The following is a 15842-nucleotide window of genomic DNA, read 5'->3' on the forward strand; positions in this document are numbered from 1 at the left end:
TAAATACTAAAACAGCAGCAGTTTAAATAAGTGTTCCTCCCTTGCTCCCCAGTACAACCAGCTTGGAGGTAAGGGTCTGTTCTAGATACTAACATTGCCCCATTGAGAGTCTGTTGTAGTTCCAGACATACTCTAGAAAGAAGAGGTAGAAAGGTAGAGGGATGTGGTTTACAAAACCAGTAAGTGTCCACTTATGTTTGATTGTGTCTATCTTAATGTTGACTCTATTAGCAAGAAAGAGTGGGAAGCCTGGTAGTTAGCTTTATATAGCCTGTGTATTCGAGGGAAACAAGGAGAGCAGGTGGTCGTGTTGGGTGAAGCAGTGTGTAGTTTGACTTCATGTATTTTGCTGAAGTCATTAATTTCATAAGTGCTATCACTAAATTATTTGTCCATTTAGCAGAAATACAGGATAAATTAAAACAGGCATTCTTTAAAAACATAGTGTGTTTATTATACAGAGTTATGTGCTTTGTAATGATGTTTCTATTCAAATGTATGGTGCGCTTTGGCCATATTCACTCCCCCATATTTGCTCTTGTCCTCTCTCACTACTACCCTTTCTCTTCACAGCCCTGGTTCTGTTTCGTGTCTGTGTGTGGTGGGTGTGTGCATTTACAGGCAAGTGGATAGAATTGGAGATCACCATATTTAGTGTAATAAGCCAGACCCAGAAAGATACATAGTGGATGTTTTCTCTCACACATGAAACCTAGATTGGCTTGTTTGTGTATATTGCTTTCTCATGCCTTACTACTCTTAGACTTAAAGCAGTGTATTGAGAGAGCAGAAACCCTTGTTTCAGATTTTAGAGAAATACTTCTAGTTTTTCCTCATTAAGGCTATAGGTTTGTCATATGGCTGTTGAAATATGCTTCTGTTCCTAGTTTCTTTGGCTTGTTTGTTTTGAGACAGGGTTTCTCTGTGTAGCCCTGGCTGCCTTGAAACTCAGGAGCTAGCTGGTCTTAAACTCAGATCTGCCTGCCTGTGCCTCCTGAGAGCTAGGATTAATGTTGTGTGGTATCACTATATAGGTCTTTGGGGCTTTTATCATAAAAGATGTTCATTTTTTTGTCTGAGGCCTTTCTTGCATCCTTTGTGATGATTATTGCAGTTGGACTTTTTTGTCAGCTCTTCAATAATGATATGGAGACTTCTTATTAATTATGAAAGTTTGGCCTTAGCTTAGGATTGTTTCTTACTAGCTCTTACAACTTAAATTAACCTGCATTTTTAATTCTACATTCTTTTACTGGCTTATTACTTCTCCATTATGTCCATTCTGGTTATTCAGCATCTGGCTGGTAACTCTTCTTCCTCTTCCCAATGTCCTCTCTGCCCGCAAATCTTGCCTAGCTATTGGCTGTTCAGCTTTTTATTAAGCCAATCAGAGTGACACATCTTCATAATGTACAAAAAGATTATTTCACAACATTTCCCTCTTTTTGTCTAAATAAAAAGGAAAGGTTTTAACTCTAAAAGTACAAAACTATATAAATAAGAACAATTACAAAGTAAGAAATATACTCACAATATCCTGTCCATTTGTATTTGGCAAATTCAGAGAAAATACTCTATTATCTATCCTATCTTGATGAGTCCAAAGTTTTGTACCTAATTTACTTTGTTAAGACTAAAGAAAAACTAGATAACTATAACTAGTTTTTAACTCCATCAAAGACCTGAGAAGGATATAATATTACCTGAGTAAATAGGAAGTGCAGAGAAGGCAACTTCCAAAGCTATAAAAATAACGGAGACATCTGGTTGCTTGGACAGTCACCCTAGGCTCCTCTGTAATGTTGGGGCATCTATCTTCAGCCTACAGGCTTTGAATATCTGACAGACCTTTTTATGAAGCAGGAATTTTGAAGGACTGTCTTGTCTTGTCTTGTCTTGTCTTGGCAAAGTTTGGCGGTCTTATCCCTCTGTGTCCTGCTTATCTAGTTTGTACAGTATATTGTCAGCAGTCAAGGCAAGGGCAATTTCTTGCCCAACTGGCAAACTTTGCCACAATGAAAGCAATCTCAGTAAGGAGATTCTTTGATGCCCATCATCCTTTTTTGAAGGGAATTGGTGCTGCCAGGAGCAGATATGCCTCATTATCTTGAAAAGCCTTATGTTATTAAAACATTTTAAATATATATTCTGTAGGTCTTTGAAGTGTTTGAAGAGTACCTATCTATCTAAATATATCTCTATATGACCTTAAAAACATACCTAAACATGAGCATAAGTTTGTTATAGATGACTATTAACCTGTATTTCTTTATTATCTTAAATATCTTTCAAGGACTAAAACTTAACACATTTTTAAATGAGCGGCATAGGTACAATACAAGACAAAATAGGTACAATATAATACAAAACAAGAGTAGAAACATATACACAGTATAACAAAAATAACCTTAATTTATATCAGTACACAAAAATCCATGCCTATGTAAAATATTTGAGACTAATGGTTGTTCAAAAGTAGACTCAACAATCTGCCCTTTTATCCCATCATTTCTATACCATATCCCCCTTTTTTCCCTTCAGAAAGAGAGCCCTAAATTGAATCTTTGTTTAGATTTCTTCCTGATTATGACCAGTAACAATTTGTAACTAACTCCCCCCCCCAAATGATGAGAAACATCCATAACTTACCAAACGACCAAAAACCATTTACCCCATCTCTTGGGAATATGGACGTTGAGTTCTCTAGACTGCTTCCTGTTGTTTGGGGGCAACGACATCTTTAGGAGACACTAAGAAAATTAAGATAATGATCAAGTCCTGGGAGAGCTAGCTGTTGTCCAGTCTCAGTGTGATGGGAGGGTGAGTAATTCTGTGAGGCTGGACCATCTCAGCAGCAGCCTTGAAGATGTTCTGGATGTAGAGCTCTGAGGAAACTGTAACAGAGGTGTTCTGAGAGGCTGGGTCACCTGGGCCACCTGTTTTCATTGGTGTCTGGTCCCCTTGTTCTGAAAACATACAGACTTTCAAAGGTAACCTACATATCTGCATTAATTCAAGTGTGGACTGTGTATTGTGCACAAGCCAGCCAAAGAAGGTTCTTTTGGTTTTATGTTTGAGAATGTAAAATGTATGTCACCTGTCTTGTGGTTTTTCTAGGTTTATTTCTTTACATCTGTAGTCAGGATTTTAAGGGAGTCTTCCCAATCAAATCTGATCTCTATCAAACTTGAATGAATCCACAGCCTTTCATTTTCTGTGGAAACAAAAGTGTAACCTCTTCCCCAACATAACATATTTTAAGTTATACATTTAAAAAAATATATAGATTGCTTTAATTTAGTGTTTTTTATAATTGTCTCTCAGCAGCTATTGTTTGCTCATCAACAGTCAAAAAATTTGAAGTCAAGACACCATATAGGATCCAGACTGTGTATTTTCCATCTTCACGTGGTTATCCTTTTTATATTGTTTTATTTTTTAAAGACTTTATCTTATTACTTATAAACTTTTTTCTATGACTGACTATACCCATTTTTTTTTTTTTTCGTTTTTAAGACTACATACATTTTTTTTTTAAACACACTGTAACCTGTTTAGAGTTTGGTTTTGTTTTTTGATTTTTTTTTTTTTTTCTGTCTGCATCTGTATTATTGAGCATTTGTAGCATTCTCTGATTTCATGAGACAAATCTTAGCCACCAGCACGGCTCAGCTTAGTGCATGGTACTGGTGCATGATGCTGGCAGCTGGCTCTAGCCTACAGGCAGCAGCTGATAGCCATGCCTCTGTATGCTGCGGAGCACCAGCCCACCTGAGAGACTGCAGGACTAGTAAACTACATCCAGCTCCTTGTCCAGAACTTGTCTTAGCTTTCCCAAGCCCTATCTCAGGCCCTTTGTAAACAGAGGCTTTCTGTCCTATCCTGTCACTCAAAGGCTTATATTATAATTGTTTGACCTATTGCTCAGGCTTATTACTAACTAGCTCTTGTAACTTAAATTAACCCATTTCTATTCATCTATATTTTGCCACATGGCTTCATGGTGTTACCTGTTCTCTAGTACTTCTTGCTGCTCCAGCAGCTCTCTGGCATCCCCCTGACTCCATCCTTCGTCTCCCTGTATTTCTGCTTTGGTTTCCCATCTGGCTCTATTCTGCCTTGCTGTAGGCCAAAACAGCTTCTTTATTAACCAGTGATAATAAAACATATTCACTGCATACAGAGGGGTTATACCACAACACCCTTGGATATTTGAGCCCCCACAATGGAAACCATTTGTAGTTGGAGTTTTTTGTTAGGACCTTTGGCTCCCCGGTAATGACATTGAGACGTCTTATTAATTTTGAAAGCTCAGCCTTAGCTTAGGCTTGTTTCTAACTAACTCTTAGAACTTAAATTAACCCATATTTTTAAATCTATGTTCTTTCACTTGCTCGTTACCTCATCTCTATTATGGCCATCCTGGTTATTCCCCATCTGGCTTTCTACCCCCCTTTCACTTTCCAGAGTCCTTTCTGCCCAGAAAGCCTGCCTAGTTATTGGCCATTCAGCTTTTTAATAAACCAGTCAGTGTGGCACATCTTCACAGTGTACAAAAGATTATTCCACAACAGATTATGGTTTCTGTCATTGAATCTCTTTCATTACTAATCTCTATATGTTGAACCATCCTCACCTCCTTATAATGAAGCCAACTTGGTCAAGGTGGAATGGTGTGCATGTGTTCATGTATGTTGGTTAATGTGTTGTTGAATTCAGTGTACAACTATTTTACTAAAAAACTATGCGTCTGTGTACATCAGAATAGTGATCTGTAATTATTCTTGTATACTTCCTCAGTTTTGATATCAAGGTAATACTGTCTTTATAAAAGTTTTGTAGTCCCTTTCAACTTTATGCTGTAACATGGGAATATATATGTTAGTTCATTTTGAAATGTCTGATAGAATTTAGGATTTTGAAAACACTACTAATTGGGGTGGAGAGATAGCTCAGTAAATATTTGCTCTGTTAAGCATGATGACTGGAGTTCAGATCTCCAAAACACATGTGAAACGCGTTTTATGGCCTGTGCCTGTGGTCTGTGTCTTTGTTACTCTTCGCTTGCTATGATAAGATAACACAGTCAGACAACCTTTAAGAGTTTGTTTAGGGCTTAGATTTTCAGAGGGTGAGTCTCATGGTGGGGGGTGGGGCATGGCAGCAAACAGACAGGCATGGTTCTAGACAGTAGCTTAGAGCTTACATCATGATTCACAAGCACAAAAGGCAGAGAGAAAGAGACATTGAAAATGACATAGGCTTTTGAAACCTCAAAACCTACCCCCCAGTGCCACACACTCCTAATCCTTCCAAACAGTTCCACCAACTGAGAACCAAGTATTCAAATACATGAGCCCATGGGAGCCCTTCTCCTTCCAACCACTACTGCCTGGACTCCAGCATTGGGGGATGGAGATAACTGACCCCAGCATTCCCTGGACAGCCAGTCCAGCCCAAACTACAACCTTCAGCCTCAGCAAAGAGACCTTGTCTCAAAAAAAAAAAAGGTGGAGAACTGGTTGAGCAAAGACTCCTCATACTCAGCTTCTGGCCTCCATGGTCATGCAACTAACATATTTCACCCTGTGCTCACGCTCACGCTCTCCCCCCCCCCCCCAAGTCTCTTTGGCAAAATTAGCCAAAACCAGGTTTAGACTCTATTTTATTATACTTGTTTTCTACTCTATTTTTAAATTCTTATCTATTATTACTTCTTTGTTCCAGCCTTCAGGACTAAAAATAAATATTGCCAAAAACTACCTTTGAATTAGTGTGTACATACTGAAAAATAATGAATATGTCCCCATTCCACTGGAATATAGTATTTAATGCTACCTTGAAACCAGTCAGTAAACATTAATAGATAAACTTTTTATTTAAGAATACTCCGTTTACACATACACACCACATACATGACACAAAATACAAGTGCAGGGTACAATTGAACACTGTTCTACTTTGCTGCAAAACCACACCTTTAGAGTCCACCCACCAGTGGCGCTCTGTAGTATGTATTGCTCTGTAGTTTGTTTTGCTCTGTAGTATGTATTGCTCTGTAGTTTGTATTGCTCTTAGTATGTATTGCTCTGTAGTTTGTATTGCTCTGTAGTTTGTATTGCTCTGTAGTATGTATTGCTCTGTAGTTTGTATTGCTCTGTAGTTTGTATTGCTCTGTAGTATGTATTGCTCTGTAGTTTGTATTGCTCTGTAGTTTGTATTGCTCTGTAGTATGTATTGTTCTATGCTTCACTTGCTTCATTTAGCATGGTCTCCAGTCCCATCCAGGGTGCCACAAGTGACAGGATTCCATTCCTTTTTAGTATTGGGTAACGTTCTGTGTACGTACCATCACATTTCATTACCCGTTCACCTGTTGATCAGTACTTCAATTATTTCCATTTATCAGCTGCAGTGAACCTGCAAGTACAGGTGTGGTGACTTTACTAAATTCATACCTTGTGGGTGTATCCCAGTAGTGAGATTGCTGGATCATATGGTAATTCTGTTTAAGAGCGTGTGTGTATAATCTTTCGTGACAGGGTATCTCTGTGTAGCCCTGGCTGTCCTGGAACTAGTTCTGTAGACCAGGCTGTCTTAAACTCATAGAGATCCACCTGCCTCTGCTTCCTGAGTGCTGAGATTAAAGGCATGGCCCACCATTGCCTGGCCTATTTTTAAAAATTTAAGGAACTTCCCTACTGTTTCCATAGTGAGTATACTGGCTTATTCTCATCAACAGCATACAAAGATTACCATTGGTCTTTTAATAATAGCCATCTAATAATAGTCAGATGGTACCTTGTGTGTCTTTGATTTGTATTTCTGTGTTGGCTGCTGATGAGGAGCCTGTTCACATGCCTCTTGGCCTTTTCTATGCCTCATTTTAAGAAGTGTCTTTCTGTCCACTTCCCAGTTTTAAACTGGGCTATTTGGTGGTTTAGCTATTGCATGTTTTAAATCACCTCTTTCTGCTTGCGGAGCTGTGTTAGATGTGGAGCCGTCACTGTCCTCACTCTGTGACCATCTTCAGTCACAGTGCTTCTCTTCTAGTGCAGCAGCTTTGATTGGAAATCTCATTTGTCTAGTCTTGTTTCCTGTCTGAGGTCTGGTCAAAAAATTTCCTTGCCATTCCTAATGTCCTGAGGTATTGTCCCTATTTTCTTTTAGTGGTTTTATTGTTTTAGGTCTTACAACTAAGTTTTTAATCATTTTGATTTGTGTGAACAGGGATTTGGTTTTATTCTTCATAGACTATCAAGTTTTCTCAACGTTCATTTAAGTTAAAATACACTTTCAGCAGGCGGTGGTGGCACACGCCTTTAATCCCAGCACTCGGGAGGCAGAGGCAGGCAGATCTCTGTGAGTTCGAGGCCAGCCTGAGCTACAGAGTGAGTTCCAGGAAAGGCGCAAAGCTACACAGAGAAACCCTGTCTTGGAAAAAACAAACAAACAAACAAACAAGCAAACAAAAAACCACTTTCAAGTTCAGTAGCATAATGCCTCCTGCTTTGTTCTGTTCCTGATTGCACTGGCTGTTTTGACTGTGGTTGCATTTGAATGGCAGGGTTCCTTTTCTAGTACTATAGACAGTGTCACATGTCTTTTGATATGTGTGTATTGAATATATAGATCATTTAAATTCATTATTCTTTTATAGTACATATATGTGTATACGATGTGTGTGCCGGTAAGAAACTAACTTAGTGGAGTCAGTTTTCTCCTTCCACCTTTACCAGGGGTTGACTCAGTTCAGTGGTGAGCTACAAACTGTAAAATGAAATAAACCCTTTCTTCCCATTTACCACTCTAGAGCCTGGGAGAATGGAGCCGATAAATGAGGTAGATTTAAGTCTCATGAGTGAAGTGTACAATCACAAGGACAAGCCTTGCTAGTGGGTGAGCTACACAGGACTGTCAAGAAACATGAGGCAAAAACATGTTTTCCCATAGAGGCATGTAAACAAATAACAAATAAACTCTTCCTTATCCTGTGGGAGCCCACAAAGGCTTCCTAGTGATCTCATGAGCTTCTTTACACAGCAGGGCTGCATTAGAGGATGGCTTGACCACCTGCAAGGTCACCAGGTATTTGGGATGGTCTGTACTTGGCTGTGCTGGGGGTGTGGGGGTTCTTTTATTACACCCCTTGGTATTCCTTTAAAAGCCCTTTCGCAGAGACAGAAGGGGCTGGTGGGTTCTGACCCAGGCCTTCCTGAGCTATCCTATGTTTTTATCTCTCTCCTCTATATTTCTATCTACATATTTCTCATTTTTCCCTGCTCAGGAGTACCCTGGGGGAAAAAGGGGCAGCCTCCCCTCCCCCACTATCCATTACCCCGGGAGGGGCATGAAAACATAATCCAAGAACAATTCTGTGGTTTTGAAGAAACAGGTCACAGATTCTTGTCTTGCTTTCTTAGAGTTTTCTCACTCAGAAATCTCTTCACAAGACTCCATTCTTGGACTGTGTTCTGATACCTCCAAGTTATTTTTGGTCATGGTGTTTATCACAACAATATAAGCCCTAACTAAGACACATGTTACATACAGATCTGTAGTTATTCTTTATAGAGATAATATTACATCGTGGATGTATATATTATGTTTTGTTTGTTCATAAGTGAATTGGCATTTGAGCTGCTTTGGGACTGCTGTGAGTAATGCTGACTTTTATTGTTGAGTTGTCAGAGATCCTTTTGCATTCTGGATACTAGACCCTTACTTGAAATACTATTTGTGAGGCTGGAGAGATGACTCAGGAACGAAGAGCACCTTGCTGTTCTTCCAGAGGACCTGGATTCAATTCCCAGCAACCACATGGTGGCTCACAACCATCTGTAATGGGATCTGATGCCCTCTTCTGGTGTATATGCATATGTGCAGACACTCATTCCCCCCTCCAAAGAAAATACTATTTATGTTTCTACAGTGTGGGTTTCCTTTCGCTTTTTTTAGTATGTGTGTGTGCATGTGTGTAGGGGTATGGACAAAGGTCAGAAGAGGGTATCAGATCCCATGGAGATGGAGTTAGAGATGTTTGTAAGAGCCCCTGCTTTATCAGGAGGTGTGAGTTTTTCCCTCATTCTTAATGTTCAGAGATTTATTTTGGCTATTCTTGGTCCCTTGCAATTCCGTATGAACATTAGAATCTGCTTGAAAACTTGGGAGGAAGGGAGGAGAGGAGATATTTAAAGCTATTATGGGTCATCTTAGGGCGGTAACCAATTTTTGTGTCCATTGAAATCTAATTATAGAAAAATTCAGGCAATTCTTCTGTTACTTCTGTATATATCATACTAGCAAATTACCAAATAATTGGTGAAAGTGTAGCTTTTACATGTGTTCCATTTAATTAGTGAAAAAAAGTAGCTTGCAAACTCTTCTCTGGGAACGCCTTGTTTTAAGCACTAAGTATCAAGAAGTACTGATATCACAAAAATAGCCAGAAACTTTGTGCTTTCTGATGAAAAAACACACCATTAGATGGCTCAGTGGTTAGGAGGACATGGGTTCGGTTCCCAGCACCCACATGGCTGCTGACAGCAGTCAGTAACTCCAGTTCTAGAGACCGATTGCCTTCTTCTGGCCCCTGAGGGCACTGCAAACGTAAATGCAGGCAAAACACACTCATACATAAAAGAAATATAAATTAATTTTAAAGAAAAGAAAATGAAATAAAAGATCAAGAGGAAATGTATTATAGATTAAAAGGTGATTGATTTCTCTGGCCTTTTAGAATGAACTTAATTTATTTCTTACTTTTTTAAAAAAAAATTATTTATTTAGTATACAGAAGAGGGTGCCAGATCTCATTACAGATGGTTGTGAGCCACCATGTGGTTGCTGGGAATTGAACTCAGGACCTCTGGAAGAACAGTCAATGCTCTTAACCTCTGAGCCAGCTCTCCAGTCCCTATTTCTTACTGTTAATTTCTTTAATCTACATTCATGAGTATGAATATACACATTTTTTACGTAATGCACACATCTATATGCCTATTCAGTGTATACATATATTCACTATTGTTTTGCCTTAAAATGTTAAAAATGTATTTGTAGTTTTATTTATGCACATAAACAACTTTTTTATAAAATATTAATACCTAATTTTGAAACATGCTTTTTTCAGTCCAGTAATTTATATCTTTAGCCTTTCCCTTTTTTGGGAGTGGGGGTGTTTCTTCGTAGCTTTGGTGCCTATCTTGGAACTCACTCTGTAGACCAGGCTAGCCCTTGAACTCATAGCTCCACCTGTCTCTGCCTCCTGAGTGCTGGGATTAAAGGCATGCACCATCACCTCCTGGCCCTATTACATTTTTACTTGATTTAACTTACAATGTATTTCCATTTTCTATTTGTTTTAGTATTTTTTTTTCAAGACAGGGTTTCCCTGTGTAGCTTTGTGCCTTTCCTAGAACTCACTAGGTAGCCCAGGCTGGCCTCAAACTCACAGAGATCCGCCTGGCTCTGCCTCCCGAGTGCTGGGATTAAAGGCCTGTGCCACCACCGCCCGGCTACAATGTATTTCCTGTGATGCCTGTATCATAGTTTACTTAGCCTTTGTGGGGGGAGAGACAGGTAGAATCTGTTAATAGGTATGTAGCTAGAGTTTTTTGGTCCTGCCTGGCCCACAGTCAGGACAAATCTCTCTCACCAGCCAGTCCCGCAGCTGCTCAGACCAAACCGAGTAAACACACAGAGAGTTATATTACTTATAAACTGTATGGCCGTGGCAAACTTTTTGTTATCTAGTTCTTATATCTTAAATTAACCCATTTCTATTAGTTTATATAAGTTGCCACGTGGCTCGTGGCTTACCTGTACCTTACATCTCGCTTTTTATGGCAGCCACTCTCTCCTGACTCAGCCTTCCTGTTTCCAGAATTCTCTTCTCTGTTTGTCCTGCCTATACTTCCTGTCTGGCTACTGGCCAATCTGCATCTTATTTTTACAGAGTGATATCCACAGCATAGGTACTTTTAATTTTTACCCCCAAACTACTCTGAAGTCAAGGTCCTTGTGGAGGTATTTCTCCTAAAAGTCCATGCGACTTGTGGAGCTCCTATAAAGTCGCAAATGTGATTTCTTTGGGTCATATCTGCCTTGAGTAAAGTTTGTTTCTACTCATCTGAGTTAGGTATCTACTACAAAAAGAACTTTCTCTGATGAGGGTTAAGAGTATGAAGATAAGAACTTAGGGTACAGTTTATTACTATGTACAGTTAGCATAAGAATAGTACTAGGTTCTCCCCTAGGGACTGTGACCTAGACAGCCATAGGCTTTTGGCCCAGGGGACCGGGCCGGGTTCCATCTTGTGTAGCAGACTGTAAGTGCAGTCAGGAAGTGGTTGGTTACTGGTACAGCACTCACACCACTGTTTTCACCAGAGGGCATTACAGCAGCATCTCTTGCCAGGCCAGGCACTATTTTATAGTCAGCCAGTATTCATGTTCTTCATTGATGCTCTTTGTTTTTGTTGTTCTGCTCTTTTGTTTTCACGAAGATAACACTGGGTTACATAACAAAGACATTTGCATACAAGTGTATAATGTACATTTGAGCATATTTCTCCCACACAGCACTGTCTCTCCTGTAGTTCCCTTCTTTCCTTGTCAGTCACCTTTGTCCCCTAGTTACTTTCACACCATGTGTACTTCTATGATTTTATGTGTTTACATGAAGTCTGAGAACCACAAAGGAGATAAAACATGCACTATTTATCCTCCTGAGACTGACTTTATTTGCCTAATTATTATTATTATTTTTTAGCTGAGGATCGAACCCAGGGTTTTGAGCTAAATCCCCAACTATTTGCCTAATTATTATCTCCATGTGCATTCATTTTTCTGTAAACTTCTTCTTGATAGCTAAAATAATTTTCTTGGTGCATACGTGCACACATTTTCTTTGTCCATTCCTCTGTAGATGGATATCTAAGTTGGCTCCTTAAAGCTCTTGGGACTTCCATGTGGAGTTGATTTTTGTGCAGCGTGAAAAACAGAAATTTAGTTCCATTCTTCTACATGAGTATTATTGATAATGTTTCAAAGATTAATTCCTAGAAGTAGCATTACTAGGCAAAGAAATAAAAATATTTTCAGAGCCTTTGAATCGTTGTGAGACTGCCCTCCAGAAAGATGCTTAGTATGAATGTGATGGATTTTGCACATTTTTCTTCATGCTGATACCTCTTCTGCTTATTAAACAAGTTGAGCATTGTCCTGTAAGTTATTGGCCTGTTTGTGTGACTTTTAAACATATTTATGTTTGTTGGCTATTCTTGTCTAATAATTTATAAGAATAGCTTTAATGGCTAGTAATAGTTTGAGTATTGTTTTATTTCCTGTTACACCTTTTTTTTTTTTTTTTCTTTCTTTTTTTCCGAGACAGGGTTTCTCTGTGTAGTTTTGGTACCTGTCCTGGATCTCATGCTGTAGACCAGGCTGGCCTCGAACTCACAGAGATCCACCTGTCTCTGCTGGAATTAAAGACACCACTGCCCGGCACCTTATTTTTTCTTTATTGTTAGGTTTATTTGTAAGTAATCTGAGCGTATTTTGTTTTAACTTTTTGTAGAGAACAAACATAGCCTGGATTGGAAATGTGCCTTATTTTTTTTCCAGTTCCTATTACTATTATTTACTTTTCTATGTTGTGAAGTAAATTTGTTTTTAAAAGTTATGTTAGTCTTTTAAAAATAGATTGCAAACCCCCTTCCTACCACCCAAAAAACCACCCTAATCCCCAACACTTAGGAGGCAGAGGCAGGCAGATGACCGTGAGTTTGAGGCCAACCTGATCTACAGAGTGAGTTCCAGGACAACTGGGTCTACACAGAGAAACCCTATCTCATAATATGACAACAAAATCAAAAAGATTGTGCAGGGGGCTGGAGAGATGGCTCATTGGTTAAGAGCACTGGCTGCTCATCTAGGGGACCCAAGTTTGATTCCCAGCACCCAGGTGGCAGCTCACAACTGTCTGTCATTCCAAGATCTGACATCTTCACACAGATATACATGCAGGCAAAACATCAATGCACATAAAATAAAAATAAACAAACCAACAAAAAGATTGCATAGGGATGGGTGTGGCAGTGTACACTTTTAATCCTAACACTTGGGAGACAGAGGCAGGCAGATCTCTGACTCTTGGGTACTGGAGGCCAGCCTGGTCTACATAAGTAAATAATAGGACGACGGGGCTACAGAGTGAGACCCTGTCTCAAACAAACAAAAAGGATTGCAAAGAAAAGAGAAGTGTGTGTCTATTTGTCATCTATCCATGCACACACAAGTGATTAACATTATTTTGTTAAAGGAAAATGCTATTTTCTGCTAGGCTAATTTTCAGTTCTAAATTGAAATGGCTGACTGGCTTATTTTCTTTTCTGTACAAGTTAACAGAACAAGAAACCAGACTAGTTTAGCTAAATAAGGAGATTTTCATGCTGACTTCATTCAAACATCTGCCTTTTAGAGATACATATAGTGTTGGATAAGAAAGAAATGGTCAAATTAATATTTAAGCTTCTATTGCAATTTTTTAAACCTTTATCAAGATTTTTTAAATAGTCCTGTTTCTCTCAAATTTTATGAATAAACCGTACAAAACAATTTCATATTGTTTATATTTAATATTTGAATAGTTATGAAAATCATTATTTGAATTAAGCTTCCTTTAGTTTTAGGTTTCTTCATATTTAATAGTTTTCTTTACTTCACAGAAATACCGGTATCAGGATGAAGAGGTACCTCCTCCAGAGCACATTTCCCCGCAAGTCACTAATGAGGTGCTAGGTCCAGAATTGGTTCATGTCTCAGAGAAGAACCTGTCAGAGATAGAGAATGTCCATGGATTTGTTTCTCATTCTCATATTTCACCAATAAAGGTAGGATAATAACTGTTTGTTACTATTGTTTATTGATATGGTTTAGATGTTACTTTTGTTTATAAATATTGTTCAAGCTCATGTAAATTCCCCACTCTTTGGGTTGGTTTTAGTTTTATAGTCCTAAAGACTATATTTCTAAGTCTTAAATTGCATGCGTTTTAGAAGCATTTCAAATTCATTTTTAAACACTTAACATAAGTCTTTTAAATTTCTGTTTTTGAATTTTCTTGGTCTGGTCTCTTCTTTCTTCCTAATCACAATCCTGAATTTGATGTTTACTTTTAAAGTTCTACTATATATTTAAAGTTATAATCAATGTATTGTTTTGTATATTTTGAACTTTATTTAATAGATTCATATATCAACTTGCATTTTTGTGCAACATATTCCTACAACTTATTTAGTTTCGTAATCTAGAGTTTTCTATTTTATATGCATTCATAATTTTTCTCACTTTTAATTGGTATTGAATTATTTTTAGGTTATTGCTAACTAACAATAGAGCAGAGACATATGAACCCCCATTATGGTGCCAAACTACAATATTTGTATAATTTTCACTTTGAAAAGCAAGATGCAAGGCTTTAATTGGCCTGTATTCTCATAAATACAGTGTTCTTATTTTTCTTTTGAAGTGATATTTCATTGTGTCTCAAATATACATATCCCTTTTTATAGTGAGCTAGGATATACTTACTCCTCAGTCAAGTTTCTTGTTTTGTGGCTTGCCTACTTAGGATTTTTGCTTGCTTTTGTATGGAACATCATTTTGACCAGTTTGTAAGTGAATGGGTTTTTATGTTTATTTCTTTGTTGTTGTTATCCATTCCCCTCCATATTCTGATTGAATCCTTTGTTTATTGAAAGTATTGCTTATAAAGAACATTTCTTTACCTTTTCTATAGCTCAGACTGACCTAGGTTCTTCAGTTCTCTTGTCTCAGACTCCCAAATGTTACTGGGATTACAGGTCTGGGCCACAGTACTGTATCAAGTGTTGTGGGGTTTTTGTTGTTTTTGTTGTTGTTGTTTGAGCTGAGGATGGAACCCAGGGCCTTGTGCTTGCTAGGCAAGCCCTCTACCACTGAGCTAAAACTCCAACCCTCAAGTATTTTTTAAAGCTAACACATAATAGCAAAACTTAGAGAACTTTAAGAACTTGCCCAGCATGGTGTCATATACTTGTGATCTCATACCTGGGGGCGGAGCTAGAGAAACTGCTGCAGGTGAAAAGTAAGGTTTGGGCTACATAGAGAACCCATGATCTTCCTTTTACTCCCAAAATAAAAGGAAAAGATGAATAATTCAAACAGATTGCATAGTATATTTGTACTGTGTATATTTACACTATGATATATTTGATGGACATATTCAGTCTGCAATATTTGTTTCCTATTTGTTTGTTTATTCTTTTCTCATAATATATCACAATCACAGCTTCCCCTCCCTCCACTCCTCCCAGTTCCACTCTCCCCCAGATCCTCTCCCCCACCCCCATCTCCCCCCCCAAAAAGAGTAGGTCTCCTAGGGACATCACCTGAACACGGCACAATACAATACAATCATACCAAGCACAAACCTTCACATTCAGGTTGCTTGCACCAACCCAGTAGGAGGAAAAGGGTCCCAAGAGCAGGCAAACGAGTCAGAGACATCCCCACTCCTACTGTGAGGAGTCCCACAAAAACATCAAGCTAACAACCATAACTTACATGCAGAGGACCTAGCATAGATCCATGCAGGTTCTACAATTGCCAATTCAGTCACTGTGAGATCCCATGATCCCTGGTTAGTTGATTCTGTAGACCGTGCTTTCTAATTGTCCTTGACCCCTCTGACTCCCAAAGTTCCTCCTCCCCCTCTTCTGCGAGAGCTCTGAGGGAAGAAACCCGATGGAGACCTCCAACCTGGACACTCTCTCCACCTCCTGTTTGGCTGTAGGTCT

General features: G+C 38.7%; 1 protein-coding gene across 17 annotated transcripts in view; it reads left to right on the forward strand.

Moving 5' to 3' along the window:
* Positions 1-15842, forward strand: part of Dlg1 (discs large MAGUK scaffold protein 1) — a 206747-nt gene that overhangs the window by 57482 nt on the left and 133423 nt on the right. For all 17 annotated transcript variants that reach the window (XM_036203736.1, XM_036203743.1, XM_036203745.1 and 14 more), the window contains one exon: positions 13731-13895. In XM_036203736.1, coding sequence (XP_036059629.1) covers positions 13731-13895 — 165 coding nt within the window. The remainder of the gene's footprint in view (positions 1-13730; positions 13896-15842) is intronic.

This window comes from Onychomys torridus, chromosome 12 (assembly GCF_903995425.1).
Source record: "Onychomys torridus chromosome 12, mOncTor1.1, whole genome shotgun sequence".
In the NCBI taxonomy this organism is placed as follows: Eukaryota; Metazoa; Chordata; class Mammalia; order Rodentia; family Cricetidae; genus Onychomys; species Onychomys torridus.